This window comes from Oncorhynchus mykiss, chromosome 25 (assembly GCF_057628025.1).
Source record: "Oncorhynchus mykiss isolate SJ-2025 chromosome 25, ASM5762802v1, whole genome shotgun sequence".
In the NCBI taxonomy this organism is placed as follows: domain Eukaryota; kingdom Metazoa; phylum Chordata; class Actinopteri; order Salmoniformes; family Salmonidae; genus Oncorhynchus; species Oncorhynchus mykiss.
In genome coordinates, this window is record NC_143046.1 from 2,370,368 (window position 1) to 2,397,388 (window position 27,021).

At 44.0% G+C, this 27,021-nt stretch overlaps 3 protein-coding genes across 30 annotated transcripts in view; 2 read left to right on the forward strand and 1 right to left on the reverse strand.

Annotated features, from left to right (window-relative positions):
- The first annotated feature begins 123 nt into the window (after positions 1 to 123).
- LOC110504349 (transforming growth factor beta activator LRRC32) lies at positions 124 to 4,215 on the forward strand. The gene is made up of 2 exons (XM_036969825.2): positions 124 to 388; positions 863 to 4,215. Exons 1-2 carry the CDS (start codon positions 275 to 277, stop codon positions 2,756 to 2,758), a joined length of 2,010 nt encoding a protein of 669 aa, XP_036825720.2. The 5' UTR covers positions 124 to 274; the 3' UTR covers positions 2,759 to 4,215.
- Positions 4,216 to 12,290: 8,075 nt separating this feature from the next.
- LOC118946057 (transforming growth factor beta activator LRRC33-like) lies at positions 12,291 to 14,942 on the reverse strand. The gene is made up of 2 exons (XM_036970305.2): positions 14,761 to 14,942; positions 12,291 to 14,286 (listed from the first exon to the last, which is right to left on the reverse strand). The coding sequence occupies exons 1-2, from the start codon at positions 14,872 to 14,874 to the stop codon at positions 12,400 to 12,402; spliced, it is 2,001 nt and encodes a 666-aa protein (XP_036826200.2). The 5' UTR covers positions 14,875 to 14,942; the 3' UTR covers positions 12,291 to 12,399.
- A 5,681-nt stretch (positions 14,943 to 20,623) lies between these two features.
- LOC110504448 (uncharacterized) overlaps positions 20,624 to 27,021 on the forward strand; it is a 74,046-nt gene continuing 67,648 nt past the window's right edge. For 19 of the 28 annotated variants that reach the window (XM_090221175.1, XM_090221178.1, XM_090221182.1 and 16 more), the window contains exons 1-3: positions 21,081 to 21,289; positions 25,650 to 25,753; positions 25,979 to 26,126. In XM_090221175.1, the coding sequence (XP_090077301.1) occupies positions 25,655 to 25,753; positions 25,979 to 26,126 (247 nt within the window). In that variant the 5' untranslated portion in view covers positions 21,081 to 21,289; positions 25,650 to 25,654. Of the gene's footprint in view, positions 22,177 to 25,649; positions 25,754 to 25,978; positions 26,127 to 27,021 lie in introns of all 28 variants that reach the window. The other 9 variants (XM_090221180.1, XM_090221186.1, XM_090221192.1 and 6 more) reach the window with 3 other exon arrangements.

The following is a 27,021-nucleotide window of genomic DNA, read 5'->3' on the forward strand; positions in this document are numbered from 1 at the left end:
AGCTTATTCTTCTACACTAATAACAAACGTGTCAATAATAAGATGTGTAATTTCTGTCCGTCTCCAGACTTGTAGATATGTATCTCTGTGGTTTAACAACGTGTCATGAGTAATGAGTTCGTTGAGTTAACAGAAGGTCCACAAAGCGTATCTGGTGTCCACAGACTTTTTTGTCTCCTCTCTTTTTTTTATGACCGTCAGCTATAAATGGCCGAGAGGGGTGTTTGAGGACTGATGTAGCTCAGTGTCGTGTCGTTAGGACAGAGACAGGAGAATGATCAGACCTACAGCTACAACATTCAGCTTAGTGCTACTGCTGTACTGCTCTCTGTCTCACAGTCTCACACAGTTCAACACTGTGACAGGAAGGATACCTGATGACCAACAGGTAGGCTGGAGAAAATCCTTTCAATATAAAAGTCAGAGAAGTAATGTTGATTTAATGGAGCTGATTCAACTAACCATTCTCACCTGATGAGTAACCTTGCCTGAGACCTGAACACTTGTGTTCGCTCTCTGAGTAAATGTGAAGGGTTTAACTCAGAGGAATAACATGTTCTTGTGGCAGGTGGGAGACCAGTGTTTAAACCCAGTTGGTCTCACCTCTGACACGTGAACACAGAGCTCAGTAACACTGTACTGTCATGGCGTCTTAGGCTGATATTACATCTGTGGAATTCAACTGTTGAGTGACAGGTTTTGGTCACTGGAAGGCTTTTGGTTTGCTGAAATAGCGTGTCAAACAGACATTGTTATTTTGACGATGGATACTATATTTCTGCTTCATTTTATTTCATTCATCAAAACACTTTATCGACAGTGTTGAAAGCTTTGTAGTTTCTCTCATCTTTCTCGTTTCAAGGAGACGACTTCCTGGAGGTTCAGGAACCTAACATCTGTTCCTGAGGGGCTGGACGTGAGGCTGAGGGAGCTGGATCTGTCCAACAACGTTATAAGACATATAAACAGCCAGAGTCTGGCTCTTCCATCCCTACTGAGACTGGACCTCAGCTACAACCAGCTAGAGATCATATCTGAAGGGGCTTTCAGAGATGTGGCCCAGCTTCAAGAGCTGAACTTGGCCAGGAATGCATTGAGCCACAATGTGGACAGTACCAGCCGAGCTCTTGGGTCTCTCCACAGACTGAGGAGGTTGGATCTCTCTCTGAACGGTCTGGATGATGACGCGGCGGGACTTTACCTTCGTGACAAATCAATTCTAGAACGCCTAGATCTCACGGGCAACGGTTTGACTCGACTCACGCCCAAGCTGTTTGCAGAGAGCCTGAGCGTGAGAAGCATTCGCATCGAGAACAATCTGATCACGGCAATAGAGGAGGGAACGTTTGAACCGTTGAAGAAACTCAAGATCTTAAATTTAGCCAGAAATAATCTAGTCTACATCTGTGATTTTAAACTCCATCAGGTGAAACTCTTGAATCTTAGCAGGAATTCCATAGAGTTCTTTGTCACCCGTGAAGACGGTCACCCATACGAGCTGGAGATCTTAGATCTGAGCTTCAACAACCTCCTCTATTTCCCCATGGTCCCCAAGACCAACCGGTTGAGATACCTCCACCTACAGAGCAACATGGTGGGGACCTTAGAGACAGACACCTTAATATCAGAGGCAGACTCTCTGTACAGAGAACTAACAAGTGAAGATGAGGTAAATGATGCTGTAGACAACAACAACATATACTCTAACTGGAAACTGATGCCGTTAGTTTACATGGACCTCAGTAGTAACCACTTCAGGTCTCTACCTGTGGAGACTCTGAGCCATCTGACGTCTTTGGTGACGCTGAACCTCAGCAAGAACTGTCTACAGGACATCAGCGGCAACGGCCATGTTGGAGGCTACCACCAACCTTCCTTGACCTTTCCGTCTCTACGCTACTTCGACCTGCAGAACAACGGTCTTCGACAACTCTCCACCTTCTTCCTGGAAGCCCTACCAAACATAGAGACATTAAACCTGAAGGAGAACTCTGTGAGGCCTTGTGATCCAAAGGACCAACTGGGACCATCTGAGACAACGAGAGTTAGTCTTAATAGTATGTCCCCTTGTGTTTCCTTCTGGAATATCAAAACTCTGAGAAGTCTAGATCTCCAAGACAACGGGATCAAAACACTCCATCAGAACACATTTAAAGGAACCCCTTTGGTTTCTCTCAACCTGGCCAGTAATGTAGATATAATCTTTGATATTGGCGCTCTAGAAGGGTTGCAGAGTAGTCTCCAGTCTCTGAGTATCAGTGGGAACAGCATGACAACCTCTGCCTTGTCTCTGCCTTGTCTGAAAGCATTGAGACGACTCAACATGTCCAACAACAGTGTAGACGTCCTCCCGGGCATCATCAGCTGTTCTCCTTTGACGGAGCTTGACCTGAGAAATAACGGGCTAACGTCTATGAATGAATCTGTGGTTGATCGTTTGTCTCTATATCTTGATGTGTTGTATGTCAGTGGCAACTCTTTCAACTGCTGTGACACCAACTGGCTAAAAGCCCTAAACAAAGAGAAAGTGAATATTCCAGACCTTCACCATGCTGTGTGCCTCAGTGTCAATGGTACTCTGTTGACTGGCCTTCTGCGTAACCATTCACTGCACTGTTCATTGGAACTTAGCCCAAAGATAACAGAACCAAACCTTGGGCAAATAATGATAATACTTTTGTTTGTGTCAACAGTATTGATAACATTAGTTGTATTTGTGAAGAAGGTTTGTTGCAACACGGGGTCATTAATTGTGTAATGATTGTGCATGTAAAACCAAGAGCTGTGTTCCAATACCCATACTAACATACTGTATACTACATACTTAATGTGTATATATTATATACTATTAGTTCATTTTAGTATACTGTAAATTACATACTTAATGTGTATATATTATATACTATTAGTTCATGTTAGTATACTGTAAATTACATACTTAATGTGTATATATTATATACTATTAGTTCATTTTAGTATACTCTTGCTCCCGTGACATATTACTAGTTCGACCTACTGAAGAGGGAGGGACTACCAGAGAGGGAGGGGACTACCGGGAGAGGGAGTGACTACCGGAGAGGGAGGGGACTACCGGAGAGGGAGGGACTACCGGAGAGGGAGGGGACTACCGGAGAGGGAGGGACTACCGGAGAGGGATTGAACTACCGGAGAGGGAGGGGACTACCGGAGAGGGAGGGGACTACCGGAGAGGGAGGGGACTACCGGAGAGGGAGGGACTACCGGAGAGGGAGTGACTACCGTAGAGGGATTGAACTACCAGAGAGGGAGGGGACTACCGGGGAGGGATTGAACTACCGGAGAGGGAGGGGACTACCGGAGAGGAAGGGACTACCGGAGAGGGAGGGGCTACCGGAGAGGGAGGGGACTACCGGAGAGGAAGGGACTACCGGAGAGGGAGGGGACTACCGGAGAGGAAGGGACTACCGGAGAGGGAGGGGCTACCGGAGAGGGAGGGGACTACCAGAGAGGGAGGGGACTACCGGAGAGGAAGGGACTACCGGAGAGGGAGGGGACTACCGGAGAGGAAGGGACTACTGGAGAGGGAGGGGACTACCGGAGAGGAAGGGACTACTGGAGAGGGAGGGGACTACCAGAGAGGGAGGGGACTACCGGAGAGGAAGGGACTACTGGAGAGGGAGGGACTACCGGAGAGGGAGGGGACTACTGGAGAGGGAGGGGACTACCGGAGAGGAAGGGACTACTGGAGAGGGAGGGGACTACCGGAGAGGAAGGGACTACTGGAGAGGGAGGGGACTACCGGAGAGGGAGGGGACTACCGGAGAGGGAGTGACTACCGTAGAGGGAGGGGACTACCGGAGAGGGAGTGACTACCGTAGAGTGCGCTCTAGGTGTAAATTCAGAGGGGACACTGGATGCTCTTGCCGAGGAGTAGGCTTGCTGGTTAAGGTTGGCTAGCTACTTCCAGAAACAAATGAGAGCACCTCACTCTGACCATTTTACTCACCCTAGCAGAGCTGTTTTCATGTGACTGTAACTGTGCTACTGGCAACAATTTAATTATGCTTTTTTCTCTCCAAAGTTTATCAGTTATTCTGCGCTCTGGCACACTGGGTGTGTTCGTAAATGCACTCTGGTGTACCAGAGTGTTGTCAGACTGTTACATTTAGAACAGACAAATTGACATGTAACATAACTTGTTTGAAAAGTCATTACTTTATTAAATTGCTCAACATTTCCGCTCTCCTATGACATCGGCTGCAAACTTTACACTCCCATTTCTGAAGAATTACATTATGGGACCTAAAAGCACGGAAATAGTGTCCACTGCTTGTATACCAAGCATACTACATACTCAAATGACGTCACAAATAGTACGGTTAGTGTGTTTGTATGAGTATTCAAACATCGCTGTTTTGTTGTTGTTGGAAGTTATCTGCAGCTATTCAGCTCAGGTTATAACATCACTGTATTAGACTATTAGGTTCCAGGTTATAACATCACTGTATTAGACTATTAGGTTTACTCCAGGTTATAACATCACTGCATTAGACTATTAGGTTTACTCCAGGTTATAACATCACTGTATTAGACTATTAGGTTCCAGGTTATAACATCACTGTATTAGACTATTAGGTTCCAGGTTATAACATCACTGTATTAGACTATTAGGTTCCAGGTTATAACATCACTGTATTAGACTATTAGGTTCCAGGTTATAACATCAATGTATTAGACTATTAGGTTTACTCCAGGTTATAACATCACTGTATTAGACTATTAGGTTCCAGGTTATAACATCACTGTATTAGACTATTAGGTTCCAGGTTATAACATCACTGTATTAGACTATTAGGTTCCAGGTTATAACATCACTGTATTAGACTATTAGGTTTACTCCAGGTTATAACATCACTGTATTAGACTATTAGGTTCCAGGTTATAACATCAATGCATTAGACTATTAGGTTCCAGGTTATAACATCAATGTATTAGACTATTAGGTTTACTCCAGGTTATAACATCACTGCATTAGACTATTAGGTTTACTCCAGGTTATAACATCACTTCATTAGACTATTAGGTTTACTCCAGGTTATAACATCACTGCATTAGACTATTAGGTTCCAGGTTATAACATCACTGCATTAGACTATTAGGTTTACTCCAGGTTATAACATCACTGTATTAGACTATTAGGTTTACTCCAGGTTATAACATCACTGTATTAGACTATTAGGTTTACTCCAGGTTATAACATCACTGTATTAGACTATTAGGTTTACTCCAGGTTATAACATCACTGTATTAGACTATTAGGTTTACTCCAGGTTATAACATCACTGTATTAGACTATTAGGTTTACTCCAGGTTATAACATCACTGTATTAGACTATAAGGTTTACTCCAGGTTATAACATCACTGTATTAGACTATTAGGTTTACTCCAGGTTATAACATCACTGTATTAGACTATTAGGTTTACTCCAGGTTATAACATCACTGTATTAGACTATTAGGTTTACTCCAGGTTATAACATCACTGTATTAGACTATTAGGTTTACTCCAGGTTATAACATCACTGTATTAGACTATTAGGTTTACTCCAGGTTATAACATCACTGCATTAGACTATTAGGTTTACTCCAGGTTATAACATCACTGCATTAGACTATTAGGTTTACTCCAGGTTATAACATCAATGCATTAGACTATTAGGTTTACTCCAGGTTATAACATCACTGTATTAGACTATTAGGTTTACTCCAGGTTATAACATCACTGTATTAGACTATTAGGTTTACTCCAGGTTATAACATCAATGCATTAGACTAATGCCCACATCTCAGAGGTTGTTGTGGCTAAATATGCCACGCTAACATGTGTCCACTGATAGCCTAGAGATACATTCTGATCCATAGACACCATACTTCCTTAATGTCAGTCTTTCAACCACACGTCCTGTCACTCTGATAGTAATGAGCTCGTCTCCAGGCAGAGAGAGAGAGAGAGAGAGGAGTTTATCATCTACTTCACTTGCTTTGGCCATGTTGACATATGTTTCCCATTTTGAAGATGAGAAGCTGAAGTTGCACATGCCGGTACCTTTTCACTGTGCATTTATCCTCTCCTGTCTGTTGGTTTTTAGTAATGAAGCCCCGAGTCACAAAAACGTCCATTGACATGCTCAAAGACTGGTGGATTCTGAAAAAAAATTGGATGTTTTCAAGCAGGAGCTGCTGGTAGTAAATGCTGCACATGCATGGGCAACCATCATAACGTTGCACCACAGACTGTCCAGGAGTTGGCGGATGCTTTAGTCCAGGTCTGGGAGGAGATGCCTCAGGAGACCATCCGCCACCTCATCAGGAGCATGCCCAGGCGTTGTAGGGAGGTCATACAGGCACGTGGAGGCCACACACACACTACTGAGCCTCATTTGGACTTGTTTTAAGGACATTACATACAAAGTTGGATCAGCCTGTAGTGTGGTTTTCCACTTTAATTTTGAGTGTGACTCCAAATCCAGACCTCCATGGGTTGATACATTTGATTTCCATTGATAATTTTTGTATGATTTTGTTGTCAGCACATTCAACTATGTAAAGAAAAAAGTATTTAAGAATAATATTTCATTCATTCAGATCTAGGATGTGTTATTTTAGTTCCCTTTATTTTTTTGACCAGTGTATATATATTTTTCTTTCTTTTTGTTTGTTTGTTTGTTTTGTTGTTGCCTGTTTTGCATGTTATTTTGCCATTAATACGTGTCACATATCAGTTTGCAAACAATGTAGAAAAGGGGGGAAAATACTTAATAAAGCCACATATCTTCTTCTTCTTGTTTTCTAGAGGCAGCTCCAAAACGCAGGTGTTCCAGCTCAGTGATCTCTCTAGAGGTGGGGCAGCCAGAGGAAAATACGGAGCGTAGGGTTTGGTAATGTTCTCTAGTTGCGTCGTGATTGGCTCAGTGTTCTGTCACTCATGGGGACACTACGTCGCCGCAAAATCTACAGGGAGAGTTTGAAAATTCAAGCCCCTTGGGTGCTGCCATAGATTTACATTAGAAGTGCCCATCCAAGAAGACTCAATGTCATTGGCCACAGATAAAATGATGTCAAATCACATTATATTGTACCTTTGATTGGACTGATCATGTCAACATCATACTTTCAAAATCTTAGCTTGCAGTCCTCATCATCAATCATGTAGACAATCTACTGACAAATCCTCTTCAATCCTTGTCATATGAAGAGAAATTATAGATAAAACGTATCGGTGCTCATTAGACATTGGACATAAACATTACACAACAAGTTGGAAATCGTAAATCCAACAACGAGTTGTTTGGAAGGAATGAGTGTCAAACTTCAAGCTTTGCAAAGCAATCACTAGCCTGCTATTCAGTGGAGAGGGTGTGAGGTCCAAGTCTCCTAGCAGTACTATTTCTAGGTTCAAGTTTAGATCAATGCTATGCATTTTCAGCCATTCTTGAAGCGGAGACCAGAAACAGGCTACCTGAGGGCAATACCAAAATAAATGGTCTATTGATTCTGTATCCTCACAACAAAATCTGCAGAGCTTCGATGATTTTATGCCCCAAATATTCAACATTTTGTTGGTGGGAAGAATTCTATAAAATATTTTTAGCTGAAAAGCACGAAGTCTTGAATCTTGCGTCGATTTATATATCAAGTCATACCATGGAATCGGTACATCAAAAATCTCTTCCCAACTATTTTGCAATCTGTATGGCACAGTTGTCAACATCCTGGTCCTCAAATGAAGCTGATATACTTTCCTATTTATGCTGTTTTTGTTCCTTCCACCAGTTTTGATCCTTTATATTGGGCAGACAGACCAGTTCCCTACCTCCTCCCGCTGCCACCTGCCTCCTCCATTTTTGGGGTAATGCTGTAATCAATTGGTTGTACTCTTGGATTGAGCAGACCTTCCCGTACAATTCTGATAACTCCATGAATGACATAACTCTACCATTACAATTTACTATATCATTTAAGAACAAATACCCTTTTCAAACATATTTGTTCTATCTTTTCAGGGGTTGAAATTGAAATTGTAGCCAGCTCTGCAATGCTTGTTTGAAAAAGAGAGATACTTTGAAAAAAGCATAATTTTCAATTAATTCGAAAATGAGACATGGCAATCTGCCTTTAGCCAGTTTTAGATAAATGTAATCATCAAATATTGTAAGAGCATTTATTGTCTGCTTATATGCACCCTTTATTTATCCTACAGTTCTGACTTGGTGTACAGGGAGAAGACTGTAATAATGGCCCCTGTTCTTAATTCTGTCGCTGTACATTTCAAAAGTGCTGAACAAATAGTTATATTGACTACGTCCATCCTAGCGTGCTCATTAATGTCTTAATTGAAATTATGGATTGCCTCATCTGCTCGTCATCTCCTTATGGCATAGTTCATACATCTCAATTGTCAGTAGAAACCAAATGTGTTTATTAAGCAAGTCAGCCATATCAGCAATGTTTTTTTAAAGGCAGTAAATGAGGCTGAAGGAACTGTTTTGCTGCCAGACAAGGCTCCGCTGAGGCTCATGGGGTAGCAGTGGTAAGGATTGTGCCCCACCAAGATTTATAAGCTAAAATCGCCACTGAGTGAGAGTCTGATCAGTCACCATAATGCAGCTGCCGCTGAGTCCTGTGTGGCTTCCCACTGATCTCTGTAGCTTGGTTTCCATGCCGACACATTTTCATGGAAATATTATAAAATCAGCATGAAGAAAAGATTTTTCCCAACAGTGTGTTTCCAAAACCAGTGCAGTATGGGGATGAGGTAGTTGGATGGGCTAATTACAGATGGGCTGTGTACAGGTGCAGTGATCTGTGAGCTGCTCTGACAGCTGGTTCTTAAAGCTAGTGAGGGAGATGTGAGACTCCAGCTTCAGTGATTTTTGCAGTTCATTCCAGTCGTTGGCAGCAGAGAACTGGAAGGAAAGGCGGCCGAAAGAGGAATTGGCTTTGGGGGTGACCAGTGAGATATACCTTCTGCAGCGTGTGCTACGGAAGGTTGCTGCTATGGTGACCAGTGAGCTGAGATAAGGCAGGGCTTTACCTAGCAAAGACTTATGGATGACCTGGAGCCAGTGGGTTTGGCGACGAATATGAAACGAGGGCCAGTCAACAAGAGCGTACAGGTTGCAGTGGTGGGTAGTGTATGGGGCTTTGGTGACAAAACGGATGGCACTGTGATAGACTGCATCCAATTTGCTAAGTAGAGTGTTGGAGGCTATTTTGTAAATGACATTGCCGAAGTCAAGGATCAGTAGGATGGTCAGTTTTACGAGGGTATGTTTGGCAGCACGAGTGAAGGATGCTTTGTTGTGAAATAAGAAGGCGATTCTAGGTTTAATTTTGGATTGGAGATGCTTAATGTGAGTCTGGAAGGAGAGTTTACAGTCTAACCAGACACATAGAATATGTGGACAACTTCAAATACCTAGATCAAAACCGTCCAGAGTAGTGAGGCAAGATGGGCGGGCAGCGATCGGTTGAAGAGCATGCATTAAGTTTTACTTGCGTTTAAGAGCAGTTGGAAGCCACGGAAGGAGAGTTGTATGGCATTGAAGCTCGTCTGGAGGTTAGTTAACACAGTGTCCAAAGAAGGGCCAGAAGTATACAGAATGGTGTCGTCTGCGTAGCGGTGGATCAGAAAATCACCAGCAGCAAGAGCGACATCATTGATATATACAGAGAAAAGAGTTGGTAGGCCTAATAATAGAGATTATATGATTATAATAATTTATATCTGAACTTTCGACAATGTTGTTCTCTACTGAACACAACCCGGGTCAGACACACTTTACAATGACGGAGAGAGAGGTGAGTGACTACACCTAGATGGAACAAGATAACCAAACCAGGTTATCCCAGTTCTGTGGTGTGTGAATAATGGAGGAGGTGCATGTAAAACAAAACCAATTCTAGCACTCTCACCTGTTTAATAAGGATCCAACCTTTTTTAGGGTGAGTAAAATGGTCAGAGTGAGGTGCTCTCATTTGTTTCTGGAAGTAGCTAGCCAACGTTAACCAGCAAGCCTACTCCTCGGCTCACTCCCTCTACGGTAGTCACTCCCTCTCCGGTAGTCCCCTCCCTCTCTGGTAGTTCAATCCCTCTCCGGTAGTCCCTCCCTCTACGGTAGTCACTCCCTCTCCGGTAGTCCCTCCCTCTCCGGTAGTCCCCTCCCTCTCCGGTAGTTCAATCCCTCTCCGGTAGTCCCTCCCTCTCCGGTTGTCCCCTCCCTCTCCGGTAGTCCCTCCCTCTCCGGTAGTCCCCTCCCTCTCCGGTAGTCACTCCCTCTCCCGGTAGTCCCCTCCCTCTCTGGTAGTCCCTGCCTCTCTGGTAGTCCCTCCCTCTCCGGTAGTCCCCTCCCTCTCCGGTAGTCACTCCCTCTCCGGTAGTCCCCTCCCTCTCCGGTAGTCCCCTCCCTCTCCGGTAGTCCCCTCCCTCTCCGGTAGTTCAATCCCTCTCCGGTAGTCACTCCCTCTCCGGTAGTCCCCTCCCTCTCCGGTAGTCCCTCCCTCTCCGGTAGTCCCCTCCCTCTCCGGTAGTCACTCCCTCTCCCGGTAGTCCCCTCCCTCTCTGGTAGTCCCTCCCTCTCTGGTAGTCCCTCCCTCTCCGGTAGTCCCTCCCTCTCCGGTAGTCCCTCCCTCTCCGGTAGTCCCTCCCTCTCCGGTAGTCCCTCCCTCTTCAGTAGGTCGAACTAGTAATATGTCACGGGAGCAAGAGTATACTAAAATGAACTAATAGTATATAATATATACACATTAAGTATGTATTTACAGTATACTAACATGAACTAATAATATGTAGTATATACACATTAAGTATGTAGTATACAGTATACTAAAATGAACTAATAGTATATAATATATACACATTAAGTATGTATTTACAGTATACTAACATGAACTAATAATATGTAGTATATACACATTAAGTATGTAGTATACAGTATACTAACATGAACTAATAATATGTAGTATATACACATTAAGTATGTAGTTTACAGTATACTAACATGAACTAATAGTATATAATATATACACATTAAGTATGTAATTTACAGTATACTAACATGAACTAATAATATGTAGTATATACACATTAAGTATGTAGTTTACAGTATACTAACATGAACTAATAGTATATAATATATACACATTAAGTATGTAATTTACAGTATACTAACATGAACTAATAGTATATAATATACACATTAAGTATGTAGTATACAGTATACTAATATGAACTAATAATATGTAGTATATACACATTAAGTATGTAGTATACAGTATACTAATATGAACTAATAATATGTAGTATATACACATTAAGTATCAAATCAAATCAAATGTATTTATAAAGCCCTTCGTACATCAGCTGATATCTCAAAGTGCTGTACAGAAACCCAGCCTAAAACCCCAAACAGCAAGCAATGCAGGTGAAGAAGCACGGTGGCTAGGAAAAACTCCCTAGAAAGGCCAAAACCTAGGAAGAAACCTAGAGAGGAACCAGGCTATGTGGGGTGGCCAGTCCTCTTCTGGCTGTGCCGGGTGGAGATTATAACAAAACATGGTCAAGATGTTCAAATGTTCATAAATGACCAGCATGGTCGAATAATAATAAGGCAGAATAGTTGAAACTGGAGCAGCAGCACAGTCAGGTGGACTGGGGACAGCAAGGAGTCATCATGTCAGGTATTCCTGGGGCATGGTCCTAGGGCTCAGGTCCTCCGAGAGAGAGAAAGAAAGAGAGAATTAGAGAGAGCATATGTGGGATGGCCAGTCCTCTTCTGGCTGTGCCGGGTGGAGATTATAACAGAACATGGCCAAGATGTTCAAATGTTCATAAATGATCAGCATGGTCGAATAATAATAAGGCAGAACAGTTGAAACTGGAGCAGCAGCACAGCCAGGTGGACTGGGGACAGCAAGGAGTCATCATGTCAGGTAGTCCTGGGGCATGGTCCTAGGGCTCAGGTCCTCCGAGAGAGAGAAAGAGAGAAGGAGAGAATTAGAGAACGCACACTTAGATTCACACAGGACACCGAATAGGACAGGAGAAGTACTCCAGATATAACAAACTGACCCTAGCCCCCCGACACATAAACTACTGCAGCATAAATACTGGAGGCTGAGACAGGAGGGGTCAGGAGACACTGTGGCCCACTCCGAGGACACCCCCGGACAGGGCCAAACAGGAAGGATATAACCCCACCCACTTTGCCAAAGCACAGCCCCCACACCACTAGAGGGATATCTTCAACCACCAACTTACCATCCTGAGACAAGGCTGAGTATAGCCCACAAAGAGTATGTAGTATACAGTATGTTAGTATGGGTATTGGAACACAGCTCTTGGTTTTACATGCACAATCATTACACAATTAATGACCCCGTGTTGCAACAAACCTTCTTCACAAATACAACTAATGTTATCAATACTGTTGACACAAACAAAAGTATTATCATTATTTGCCCAAGGTTTGGTTCTGTTATCTTTGGGCTTAGTTCCAATGAACAGTGCAGTGAATGGTTACGCAGAAGGCCAGTCAACAGAGTACCATTGACACTGAGGCACACAGCATGGTGAAGGTCTGGAATATTCACTTTCTCTTTGTTTAGGGCTTTTAGCCAGTTGGTGTCACAGCAGTTGAAAGAGTTGCCACTGACATACAACACATCAAGATATAGAGACAAACGATCAACCACAGATTCATTCATAGACGTTAGCCCGTTATTTCTCAGGTCAAGCTCCGTCAAAGGAGAACAGCTGATGATGCCCGGGAGGACGTCTACACTGTTGTTGGACATGTTGAGTCGTCTCAATGCTTTCAGACAAGGCAGAGACAAGGCAGAGGTTGTCATGCTGTTCCCACTGATACTCAGAGACTGGAGACTACTCTGCAACCCTTCTAGAGCGCCAATATCAAAGATTATATCTACATTACTGGCCAGGTTGAGAGAAACCAAAGGGGTTCCTTTAAATGTGTTCTGATGGAGTGTTTTGATCCCGTTGTCTTGGAGATCTAGACTTCTCAGAGTTTTGATATTCCAGAAGGAAACACAAGGGGACATACTATTAAGACTAACTCTCGTTGTCTCAGATGGTCCCAGTTGGTCCTTTGGATCACAAGGCCTCACAGAGTTCTCCTTCAGGTTTAATGTCTCTATGCTTGGTAGGGCTTCCAGGAAGAAGGTGGAGAGTTGTCGAAGACCGTTGTTCTGCAGGTCGAAGTAACGTAGAGACGGAAAGGTCAAGGAAGGTTGGTGGTAGCCTCCAACATGGCCGTTGCCGCTGATGTCCTGTAGACAGTTCTTGCTGAGGTTCAGCGTCACCAAAGACGTCAGATGGCTCAGAGTCTCCACAGGTAGAGACCTGAAGTGGTTACTACTGAGGTCCATGTAAACTAACGGCATCAGTTTCCAGTTAGAGTATATGTTGTTGTTGTCTACAGCATCATTTACCTCATCTTCACTTGTTAGTTCTCTGTACAGAGAGTCTGCCTCTGATATTAAGGTGTCTGTCTCTAAGGTCCCCACCATGTTGCTCTGTAGGTGGAGGTATCTCAACCGGTTGGTCTTGGGGACCATGGGGAAATAGAGGAGGTTGTTGAAGCTCAGATCTAAGATCTCCAGCTCGTATGGGTGACCGTCTTCACGGGTGACAAAGAACTCTATGGAATTCCTGCTAAGATTTAAGAGCTTCACCTGATGGAGTTTAAAATCACAGATGTTGACTAGATTATTTCTGGCTAAATTTAAGATCTTGAGTTTCTTCAACGGTTCAAACGTTCCCTCCTCTATTGCCGTGATCAGATTGTTCTCGATGCGAATGCTTCTCACGCTCAGGCTCTCTGCAAACAGCTTGGGCGTGAGTCGAGTCAAACCGTTGCCCGTGAGATCTAGGCGTTCTAGAATTGATTTGTCACGAAGGTAAAGTCCCGCCGCGTCATCATCCAGACCGTTCAGAGAGAGATCCAACCTCCTCAGTCTGTGGAGAGACCCAAGAGCTCGGCTGGTACTGTCCACATTGTGGCTCAATGCATTCCTGGCCAAGTTCAGCTCTTGAAGCTGGGCCACATCTCTGAAAGCCCCTTCAGATATGATCTCTAGCTGGTTGTAGCTGAGGTCCAGTCTCAGTAGGGATGGACTCTGGCTGTTTATATGTCTTATAACGTTGTTGGACAGATCCAGCTCCCTCAGCCTCACGTCCAGCCCCTCAGGAACAGATGTTAGGTTCCTGAACCTCCAGGAAGTCGTCTCCTTGAAACGAGAAAGATGAGAGAAACTACAAAGCTTTCAACACCGTCGATAAAGTGTTTTGATGAATGAAATAAAATGAAGCAGAAATATAGTATCCATCGTCAAAATAACAATGTCGGTTTGACACGCTATTTCAGCAAACCAAAAGCCTTCCAGTGACCAAAACCTGTCACTCAACAGTTGAATTCCACAGATGTAATATCAGCCTAAGACGCCATGACAGTATCGTGTTACTGAGCTCTGTGTTCACGTGTCAGAGGTGAGACCAACTGGGTTTAAACACTGGTCTCCCACCTGCCACAAGAACATGTTATTCCTCTGAGTTAAACCCTTCACATTTACTCAGAGAGCGAACACAAGTGTTCAGGTCTCAGGCAAGGTTACTCATCAGGTGAGAATGGTTAGTTGAATCAGCTCCAGTAAATCAACATTACTTCTCTGACTTTTATATTGAAATGATTTTCTCCAGCCTACCTGTTGGTCATCAGGTATCCTTCCAGTCACAGTGTTGAACTGTGTGAGACTGTGAGACAGAGAGCAGTACAGCAGTAGCACTAAGCTGAATGTTGTAGCTGTAGGTCTGATCATTCTCCTGTCTCTGTCCTAACGACACGACACTGAGCTACATCAGTCCTCAAACACCCCTCTCGGCCATTTATAGCTGACGGTCATAAAAAAAAGAGAGGAGACAAAAAAGTCTGTGGACACCAGATACGCTTTGTGGACCTTCTGTTAACTCAACGAACTCATTACTCATGACACGTTGTTAAACCACAGAGATACAAGTCTGGAGACGGACAGAAATTACACATCTTATTATTGACACGTTTGTTATTAGTGTAGAAGAATAAGCTCTTTTATAGAATATATATTTTTTAAATACAATACAAATGGGCTGTGGCATTCAAAATAACCATTAAACATGATTTAGACACGTCACATGTTTGATCATCACCATTATTGTGTCATTAGATTAGATATTATGTCAACCGGTCTGGAAAATCTGCCCTCCGAGCCAGGTATATTTATCCTCTGTTTGTTCCTGCTATAGTCCTGGGAAAACAGAAGCCTTTCTGAAATAGAAAGGAAGAATAAATAAACGAAAGGAGAGTGGGAGGAAGGAAAACCTGAAAGGTATCAACAAACACACATAAATACTCTGTGATGACAGAACACACACACACACACACACACACACACACACACACACACACACACTTCGATGTCATATTGTCAGATTAATCATATTAAAATAGTTCAGAAAAATAACATTTCTGCTCCCAGCCATCTTCCACACTCCATGGATGAAACTCTCCATGGATGAAACTCTCCATGGATGAAACTCTCCATGGATGAAACTCTCCATGGATGAAACTCTCCATGGATGAAACTCTCCATGGATGAAACTCTGCTGTGTGTAAAAGCTGTGGAGTTGGTACAACAATAAGACATCATCCTCTCAGAGGAGGACATCATCCTCTCAGAGGAGGACATCATCCTGTCAGGGGAGGACATCATCCTGTCAGGGAAGGACATCCACTAGAGACATCATCCTGTCAGAGGAGGATATCATCCTGTCAGGGGAGGACATCATCCTGTCAGGGGAGGACATCATCCTGTAAGGGAAGGACATCCACTAGAGACATCATCCTGTCAGAGGAGGACATCATCCTGTAAGGGAAGGACATCCACTAGAGACATCATCCTGTCAGAGGAGGACATCATCCTGTCAGAAGAGTACATCATCCTGTCAGATGAGGACATCCACTAGAGACATCATCCTGTCAGAGGAGGACATCATCCAGTCAGAGGAGGACATCATCCTGTCAGAGGAGGACATCATCCTGTCAGATGAGGACATCCACTAGAGACATCATCCTGTCAGAGGACGTCATCCTGTCAGAGGAGGACATCCACTAGAGACATCATCCTGTCAGAGGACATCATCCTGTCAGGGGAGGACATCATGATGTCAGAGGAAGAAATCATCCTGTCAGAGGAGGACATCAGAGATATAGGTGCCAGTGGATAGAACACTAGTAGAGATATAGGTGCCAGTGGATAGAACACTAGTAGAGATATAGGTGCCAGTGGATAGAACACTAGTAGAGATATAGGTGCCAGTGGATAGAACACTAGTAGAGATATAGGTGCCAGTGGATAGAACACTAGTAAAGATATAGGTGCCAGTGGATAGAACACTAGTAGAGAGATATAGGTGCCAGTGGACAGAACACTAGCAGAGATATAGGTGCCAGTGGATAGAACACTAGTAGAGAGATATAGGTGCCAGTGGATAGAACACTAGTAGAGATATAGGTGCCAGTAGATAGAACACTAGTAGAGATATAGGTGCCAGTAGATAGAACACTAGTAGAGATATAGGTGCCAGTGGATAGAACACTAGTAGAGATATAGGTGCCAGTGGATAGAACACTAGTAGAGATATAGGTGCCAGTGGACAGAACACTAGTAGAGATATAGGTGCCAGTGGAGAGAAAACTAGTAGAGATATAGGTGCCAGTGGACAGAACACTAGTAGAGATATAGGTGCCAGTGGATAGAACACTAGTAGAGATATAGGTGCCAGTGGATAGAACACTAGTAAAGATATAGGTGCCAGTGGATAGAACACTAGTAGAGATATAGGTGCCAGTGGACAGAACACTAGTAGAGATATAGGTGCCAGTGGATAGAACACTAGTAGAGATATAGGTGCCAGTGGATAGAACACTAGTAGAGATATAGGTGCCAGTGGATAGAACACTAGTAGAGATATAGGTGCCAGTGGATAGAACACTAGTAGAGATATAGGTGCCAGTGGATAGAACACTAGTAGAGATATAGGTGCCAGTGGATAGAACACTAGTAGAGATATAGGTGCCAGTGGACAGAACACTAGTAGAGATATAGGTGCCAGTGGATAGAACACTAGTAGAGATATAGGTGCCAGTGGATAGAACACTAGTAGAGATATAGGTACCAGTGGACAGAACACTAGTAGAGATATAGGTGCCAGTGGATAGAACACTAGTAGAGATATAGGTGCCAGTGGATAGAACACTAGTAGAGATATAGGTGCCAGTGGATAGAACACTAGTAGAGATATAGGTGCCAGTGGACAGAACACTAGTAGAGATATAGGTACCAGTGGATAGAACACTAGTAGAGATATAGGTGCCAGTGGACAGAACACTAGTAGAGATATAGGTGCCAGTGGATAGAACACTAGTAGAGATATAGGTGCCAGTGGATAGAACACTAGTAGAGATATAGGTGCCAGTGGATAGAACACTAGTAGAGATATAGGTGCCAGTGGACAGAACACTAGTAGAGATATAGGTGCCAGTGGACAGAACACTAGTAGAGATATAGGTGCCAGTGGATAGAACACTAGTAGAGATATAGGTGCCAGTGGACAGAACACTAGTAGAGATATAGGTGCCAGTGGATAGAACACTAGTAGAGATATAGGTGCCAGTGGATAGAACACTAGTAGAGATATAGGTACCAGTGGACAGAACACTAGTAGAGATATAGGTGCCAGTGGATAGAACTGGCACCTATATCTGGGTCAATGACTTTGTTGACTGATATTCGTTTTAATACCCTGCCAACATCTGCTTCCTATTTAACCAAATCAGCTTCACCTTGTGATAAAGATAACAGTTTACACAACTCCTTACTGAAGTCCAGGCTCATATTTATATATTTGTTATTTCCCTCCATCTTGTTTATTTATTTTATTTTATCGTACATTTTACCCTTTTTCTCCCCAATTTTGTGATATCCAATTGGAAGTTACAGTCCCATCGCTGCAACTCCCGTACCAACTTGGGAGAGGTCGAAGGTCGAGAGCCATACGTCCTCCGAAAACACGACCCCGCCAAGCCACACTGCTTCTTGACACACTTCTCACTTAACCCGGAAACCAGCTGCACCAAACACCGTACAGCTGGCAACCGAAGTTTGCGTGCATGCGCCCGGTCCGCCATAAGGAGTCGCTAGAGAGCGACGGGACAAGGACATCCCAACCGGCCAAACCCTCCCATAACCAGGACGACGCTGGGCCATTTGTGCTTCATGGATCTCCCATTTGCGGCAGGCTGCGACACAGCCTGTGATTGAACCCGGGTCTGTAGTGACGCCTCTAGCTCTGCGATGCCTTAGACCTCTGCACGACTCTGGAGGTCAGCCAGAATCTCAAATCTGCAATAAAAATAGTTCAGACTCTCTGCAAACTCAATGCAATTTGATTGAGCTCAGTGTGGTTGGTTGCTAGTCCAGAGTAGGTTTTTAGGCTTTCCAAGCATCCCTCTCAACAGTGTGTCCTGGTTTTATAACATACTTTTTGTTGGCCTACCTGAGGGGACAGGACAGGCTCTGAGTGAGGAATACATAGACCTACCTGAGGGGACAGGACAGGCTCTGAGTGAGGAATACATAGACCTACCCGAGGGGACAGGACAGGCTCTGAGTAAGGAATACATAGGCCTACCTGAGGGGACAGGACAGGCTCTGAGTGAGGAATATGTTGGCCTACCTGAGGGGACAGGACAGGCTCTGAGTGGGGAATATGTTGACCTACCTGAGGGGACAGGACAGGCTCTGAGTGGGGAATACATAGACCTACCTGAGGGGACAGGACAGGCTCTGAGTGGGGAATACATAGACCTACCTGAGGGGACAGGACAGGCTCTGAGTGGGGAATATGTTGACCTACCTGAGGGGACAGGACAGGCTCTGAGTGGGGAATACATAGACCTACCTGAGGGGACAGGACAGGCTCTGAGTGGGGAATACATAGACCTACCTGAGGGGACAGGACAGGCTCTGAGTGGGGAATATGTTTGGCCTACCTGAGGGGACAGGACAGGCTCTGAGTAAGGAATACATAGACCTACCTGAGGGGACAGGACAGGCTCTGAGTAAGGAATACATAGACCTACCTGAGGGGACAGGACAGGCTCTGAGTGGGGAATACATAGACCTACCTGAGGGGACAGGACAGGCTCTGAGTGGGGAATACATAGACCTACCTGAGGGGACAGGACAGGCTCTGAGTGGGGAATACATAGACCTACCTGAGGGGACAGGACAGGCTCTGAGTGGGGAATACATAGACCTACCTGAGGGGACAGGACAGGCTCTGAGTGGGGAATACATAGACCTACCTGAGGGGACAGGACAGGCTCTGAGTGGGGAATACATAGACCTACCTGAGGGGACAGGACAGGCTCTGAGTGGGGAATACATAGACCTACCTGAGGGGACAGGACAGGCTCTGAGTGGGGAATACATAGACCTACCTGAGGGGACAGGACAGGCTCTGAGTGGGGAATATGTTTGGCCTACCTGAGGGGACAGGACAGGCTCTGAGTGGGGAATATGTTGACCTACCTGAGGGGACAGGACAGGCTCTGAGTGGGGAATATGTTGACCTACCTGAGGGGACAGAACAGGCTCTGAGTGGGGAATACATAGACCTACCTGAGGGGACAGGACAGGCTCTGAGTGGGGAATATGTTGACCTACCTGAGGGGACAGAACAGGCTCTGAGTGGGGAATACATAGACCTACCTGAGGGGACAGGACAGGCTCTGAGTGGGGAATATGTTGACCTACCTGAGGGGACAGGACAGGCTCTGAGTGGGGAATACATAGACCTACCTGAGGGGACAGGACAGGCTCTGAGTGAGGAATACATAGACCTACCTGAGGGGACAGGACAGGCTCTGAGTGGGGAATACATAGACCTACCTGAGGGGACAGGACAGGCTCTGAGTGGGGAATACATAGACCTACCTGAGGGGACAGGACAGGCTCTGAGTGGGGAATATGTTGACCTACCTGAGGGGACAGGACAGGCTCTGAGTGGGGAATATGTTGACCTACCTGAGGGGTGTTGATAATGGGATACGTAGGAGGGTGAGCCGGTCAAGGATCGATTCAGACAAGGTGGTAAATTGTATGACAAGCGACAGTTTAATTATGAGTAAAGATATCTGGTACAACGTATACGGGCCCATTTCATTCAGCTCATAAGGAACCAGCAGAAAAGAAGCCCCGATAACAGAGTGCATGTATGTTATATACAGTACAGAAAGTAGGTTGAGTCTAGAAGTTCTGGTCTTCTGGTTGGTCCTGTTGGGCCGTCCGTCATCCCTCTGAGTCTTGTCGTGCCGTTCTTTGTCACACAATGTTCAGCTAAGAAGGAGATTATGTGTGTGTGCTTGTCTGCTCCTGTTTCTCAAGGTTGGGAGTGTACATGCAGCTTGGTGTTTGTCATGAGATACTGTTATCAGTGCTCAGCAGTAAGCCAGCTCTGTTCCTTTGTATGTGCATAGTCTAAATGAAAGTAGGTTGAGTTATATGTGTTATGGCAGCTTCATTATATTAATAAGGTTATTACATTGCTAGGCATACTTTAAGCTAGAAATTCTTATAATTCTTACAGGGGACAGGACAGGCTCTGAGTGGGGAATATGTTTGGCAGCGCAATCGACTAACGTTTAGAGTTTACTAAGCAATAGAGTTTAGAATTCAAGACAGACCAGAATGCAGCCTGCCTCTATGGGAGGCTCAGATGATCAGAGAAAACAGTGTCATTTCCATGTGGCATTTCCATTGTGGAACGTGTGAATTAATCAAAAATAAAAACCAGAGCCAAGAGGTGGGACACAAAAAAAAATCGCCAGTAGATTGAGAGAATACGGTTCACACTAAGCCTATGGAAACGCTCAAAACGATTTGGCCAATCAGAAAGCCATCATTTCCTGACTCAACAACCAATAGGACAACAGATAGGATTTGGGCTAGATGCGCCATTTTAGTGCGTCTCAAACCATCCGGTAAAATGGCGCCATTGCTTTGTGTCAACTATTCAATATTCTAACATTTTTCTAAAATACAAATGACTGAGAATTATCTGTTTTACATCTCCGGGACGACGTGCCAAGAACTACACGTGTGTCAGTCATTCAAGAAATGACAAAAGAGTACAGTAGGTATTATCTTTTCTATTGTATTATTGACTGTATGTTTATTCCACGTGTGTCTCACTACTTTGCTTTATCTTGACCAGGTCCCAGTTCTCAACTGGCCAACCTGGTTAAATAAAGGTGAAATCAGATAATAAATGTTTGTTTACCTCGACTAACCTGCACCCCCCACATGGATTCGATACCGGTACACCTTGTATATCGCCTGGTTCTTGTTGTTTCACTTTTTTTAGGTGGTTTATTTAGTAGATATTTTCTTAACTCTTATTTTCTTAAAAGTCAGCATTTCTCGGTAAGGGTCTAAACTGTTGTAATTCGGCCCGTGAGATAAATAAAAGGTGGTTTTGATAAGAGTCAGGTTGACTTAGTGCACAGACACTCCGGTTAGTTCGCCTTTGATGGGAAGATGTCCGGTTTTTGTAGTATGTTGTTCTTCCGGTTTGCCTGATTTCTGTACTCTGTTCATGTCAGAAAGCATTAATTGTAGCAGACAAGGTCCATGTTAGTTAGTTCATTCGCACCAGACAGGAACCCGATGCTCAACAGAAACGCACGATGGAGATGAAAAACGTCAATAAATAATGCTGGAGTTAAACCTTTAGGTCGCTCACACACGGGCCTTTTCTCTTTACAACGAGCTGTTGTAACTGCATTTTTAGCTCAAATAGCTACTTTAGTTTTTCAATGTTTACCTTCCTGTCGTCTGTTCCGTTAGATTAGCAGACAGTACACGACCTTTTGGGTTGGATATGTGTAATCGTCACTTTATTCTTATGTTTTGGGATCCTGAGTGGTGCAGCGGTCTAACATGCGCTTCCGCATGAGACAGCGTCCCTCGAGACATCGTCCGCCCGAGACATTCGCATGTTGAGGTTTTCCACCCACACAGGTTGAAATATCAAAATTAACTCTGAATCAACTATATTATATATATTATATTTGGGGACGGGTCGAAAAGCATTAAACATTTATGGAAATGTAGCTAGCTAGCTAATTTGTCCTGGGATATAAACATTGGGTTGTTATTTTACCTGAAATGCACAAGGTCCTCTACTCCGACAAATGAATCCTCCCATAAAAGGGTAAACCAAGTTCATTTCTAGTCATCTCTCCTCCATCAGGCTTCTTCTTCTTTGAACTTTATATGGCGGTTGGCAACCAACTTGAAGGTGCTTTACCACCACCAATTGGACTGTGGACCTCAGTTCATTTTTCAATGCTCCTAAAAACCAATGAGGAGATGGAGAGGCGGGATTTGCAGCACGTCATGCATCACAAATGGAACCAAGTTCTATTTCAAATCAAATCAAATACACATGGTTAGCAGATGTTAATGCGAGTGTAGCGAGATGCTTGTGCCCAACTACGCAGACACTCAAATGACGCGCACGAGTAGTGTGGGTGAAATGATTGAATAACATGTATGTGGAAATATATTTTGCACTACTCGCGTCGCATGGTCAGCATAAGGCACTGCATCGCAGTGCTAGAGGCGTCACTACAGACCCATGTTCGATCCCAGGCTGTATCACAACCGGCTGTGATCACTAGGGTACCTGCCGCCTTGAATATAGCCATGTTATTACCTCGTACTCCTGCACATTGACTCAGTACTGGTACCCTGTGTATATAGTCAGGTTAGTCATTGACTCAGTACTGGTACTCTGTGTATATAGTCAGGTTAGTCATTGACTCAGTACTGGTACTCTGTGTATATAGTCAGGTTAGTCATTGACTCAGTACTGGTACTCTGTGTATATAGTCAGGTTACTCATTGACTCAGTACTGGTACTCTGTATATAGTCAGGTTACTCATTGACTCAGTACTGGTACTCTGTGTATATAGTCAGGTTACTCATTGACTCAGTACTGGTACTCTGTGTATATAGTCAGGTTAGTCATTGACTCAGTACTGGTACTCTGTGTATATAGTCAGGTTACTCATTGACTCAGTACTGGTACTCTGTGTATATAGTCAGGTTACTCATTGACTCAGTACTGGTACTCTGTATATAGTCAGGTTACTCATTGACTCAGTACTGGTACTCTGTGTATATAGTCAGGTTACTCATTGACTCAGTACTGGTACTCTGTGTATATAGTCAGGTTAGTCATTGACTCAGTACTGGTACTCTGTGTATATAGTCAGGTTAGTCATTGACTCAGTACTGGTACTCTGTGTATATAGTCAGGTTACTCATTGACTCAGTACTGGTACCCTGTGTATATAGTCAGGTTACTCATTGACTCAGTACTGGTACTCTGTGTATATAGTCAGGTTAGTCATTGACTCAGTACTGGTACTCTGTGTATATAGTCAGGTTACTCATTGACTCAGTACTGGTACTCTGTGTATATAGTCAGGTTACTCATTGACTCAGTACTGGTACTATGTGTATATAGTCAGGGTACTCATTGACTCAGTACTGGTACCCTGTGTATATAGTCAGGTTACTCATTGACTCAGTACTGGTACTCTGTGTATATAGTCAGGTTACTCATTGACTCAGTACTGGTACTCTGTGTATATAGTCAGGTTACTCATTGACTCAGTACTGGTACTCTGTGTATATAGTCAGGTTACTCATTGACTCAGTACTGGTACTCTGTGTATATAGTCAGGTTACTCATTGACTCAGTACTGGTACTCTGTGTATATAGTCAGGTTACTCATTGACTCAGTACTGGTACTCTGTGTATATAGTCAGGTTACTCATTGACTCAGTACTGGTACTCTGTGTATATAGTCAGGTTAGTCATTGACTCAGTACTGGTACTCTGTGTATATAGTCAGGTTACTCATTGACTCAGTACTGGTACTCTGTGTATATAGTCAGTACCAGTACTGAGTCAATGAGTAACCTGACTATATACACAGAGTACCAGTACTGAGTCAATGAGTAACCTATGTGTATATAGTCAGGGTACTCATTGACTCAGTACTGGTACTATGTGTATATAGTCAGGTTACTCATTGACTCAGTACTGGTACTCTGTGTATATAGTCAGGGTACTCATTGACTCAGTACTGGTACTATGTGTATATAGTCAGGTTACTCATTGACTCAGTACTGGTACTCTGTGTATATAGTCAGGTTAGTCATTGACTCAGTACTGGTACTCTGTGTATATAGTCAGGTTACTCATTGACTCAGTACTGGTACTCTGTGTATATAGTCAGGTTACTCATTGACTCAGTACTGGTACTCTGTGTATATAGTCAGGGTACTCAATGTGTATTTATTATTACTTTTATTATGTTTTTTCCCTTTTCTATTATTTCTCTGTTTTCTTTCTCTTCATTGTTGGGAAGGGCCGTCAGTCAGCATTTCACTGTTAGTCTAAATCAAGTAAAATGTATTTGTCACATACACATGGTTAGCAGATGTTAATGCGAGTGTAGCAAAATGCTTGTGCTTCTAGTTCCGACAATGCAGTATTAACCAACAAGTAATCTAACTAACAATTCCAAAACTACTGTCTTATACACAGTGTAAGGGGATAAAGAATATGTACCAAATTTAATAGAGCCAAAGTTCCACTCAAACTCCCATAAGTGCTGCTGGGCTGCTCCATTAGTGCTGCTGGGCTGCTCCATTAGTGCTGCTGGGCTGCTCCATTAGTGCTGCTGGGCTGCTCCATTAGTGCTGCTGGGCTGCTCCATTAGTGCTGCTGGGCTGCTCCATTAGTGCTGCTGGGCTGCTCCATTAGTGCTGCTGGGCTGCTCCATTAGTGCTGCTGGGCTGCTCCATTAGTGCTGCTGGGCTGCTCCATTAGTGCTGCTGGGCTGCTCCATTAGTGCTACTGGGCTGCTCCATTAGTGCTGCTGGGCTGCTCCATTAGTGCTGCTGGGCTGCTCCATTAGTGCTGCTGGGCTGCTCCATTAGTGCTGCTGGGCTGCTTCATTAGTGCTGCTGGGCTGCTCCATTAGTGCTGCTGGGCTGCTCCATTGGTGCTGCTGGGCTGCTCCATTGGTGCTGCTCCATTGGTGCTGCTGGGCTGCTCCATTAGTGCTGCTGGGCTGCTCCATTAGTGCTGCTCCATTAGTGCTGCTGGGCTGCTCCATTAGTGCTGCTGGGCTGCTCCATTAGTGCTGCTCCATTGGTGCTGCTGGGCTGCTTGTTGAGTACTGTACTGAATACAGTTAACAGTAGTTATAATTTGCACTACATTTGACCAGGGCCTATAGGGAACAGGGTGTCATTTGGGACAAAGCCCTAGATCTTGATTAAGATCAGTTTTGCTTTTACTTACAAAAAGGAAAGAGCCTCCAACCTGGTAATTTAGTCCGCTCTTCATCTCCCCCGTCCTTTTAAATTGTCTAATGTCCGACCTAATTGTGGCATTTCTTGTTGTTGGCAGGTTAAATGAGTATAACCTCAGCTGAATCTACAGACCAAATGATGGAGCAGGAAGTAGGTCAACTTCCGATTACAGACCAGATGGAGGAGGAGGAGGAGGAGGAGGTAGGTCAACATCAGATTGTCTATTTACTTGCTTACTTTTTCAGATGTATCCACCTGTGAACTTCATGAATGTCTTACCAGAGCTGGTTGAACGTAGTGCACTAGATAGGGTGCAATATGGGACACAGCTGGACTGTAGCTTCTGTAGCAGATAACAGGACGATCACTCAGGGTCTATTCTGAGGTTTGTCATTAGACTCATGTTGACTCTTGTTTACTCCTCAGCCTGGGAGCTCAGCAGAGACTGAGAGACCCTCCTCTTCTCACACCAAGAGGAAGCCTGCTGTTACAGCCAAGCACACCGGAGGGAATGAGTCTGACACCTCGGACGAGAGTGGACAGGAAGATGGCGCCTCTGACAACCCCTCAGATGGTAAGGTCTACCACGACCTGGGGCCAGCACGTGTTTTAATACCTCTTCATATCATTGTGGAGCCAGAAGGTGCATTTCTACACTTTGTGGATAATATTGTTGCTGTTGGTCTATTCTGAGTTGATGTTCAAGGTAGATAATACTGTTGTTGTTGGTTTATTCTGAGTTGATGTTCAAGGTGGATGATACTGTTGTTGTTGTTGGTCTATTCTGAGTTGATGTTCAAGGTGGATAATACTGTTGTTGTTGTTGGTCTATTCTGAGTTGATGTTCAAGGTGGATGATACTGTTGTTGTTGGTTTATTCTGAGTTGATGTTCAAGGTGGATGATACTGTTGTTGTTGGTCTATTCTGAGTTGATGTTCAAGGTAGATAATACTGTTGTTGTTGGTTTATTCTGAGTTGATGTTCAAGGTGGATGATACTGTTGTTGCTGGTTTATTCTGAGTTGATGTTCAAGGTGGATAATACTGTTGTTGTTGGTCTATTCTGAGTTGATGTTCAAGGTAGATAATACTGTTGTTGTTGGTTTATTCTGAGTTGATGTTCAAGGTGGATGATACTGTTGCTGGTCTATTCTGAGTTGATGTTCAAGGTGGATGATACTGTTGTTGTTGTTGTTAGTCTATTCTGAGTTGATGCTCAAGGTGGATAATACTGTTGTTGTTGTTGTTAGTCTATTCTGAGTTGATGCTCAAGGTGGATAATACTGTTGTTGTTGTTGTTAGTCTATTCTGAGTTGATGCTCAAGGTGGATAATACTGTTGTTGTTGTTGTTAGTCTATTCTGAGTTGATGCTCAAGGTGGATAATACTGTTGTTGTTGTTAGTCTATTCTGAGTTGATGCTCAAGGTGGATAATACTGTTGTTGTTGTTGTTAGTCTATTCTGAGTTG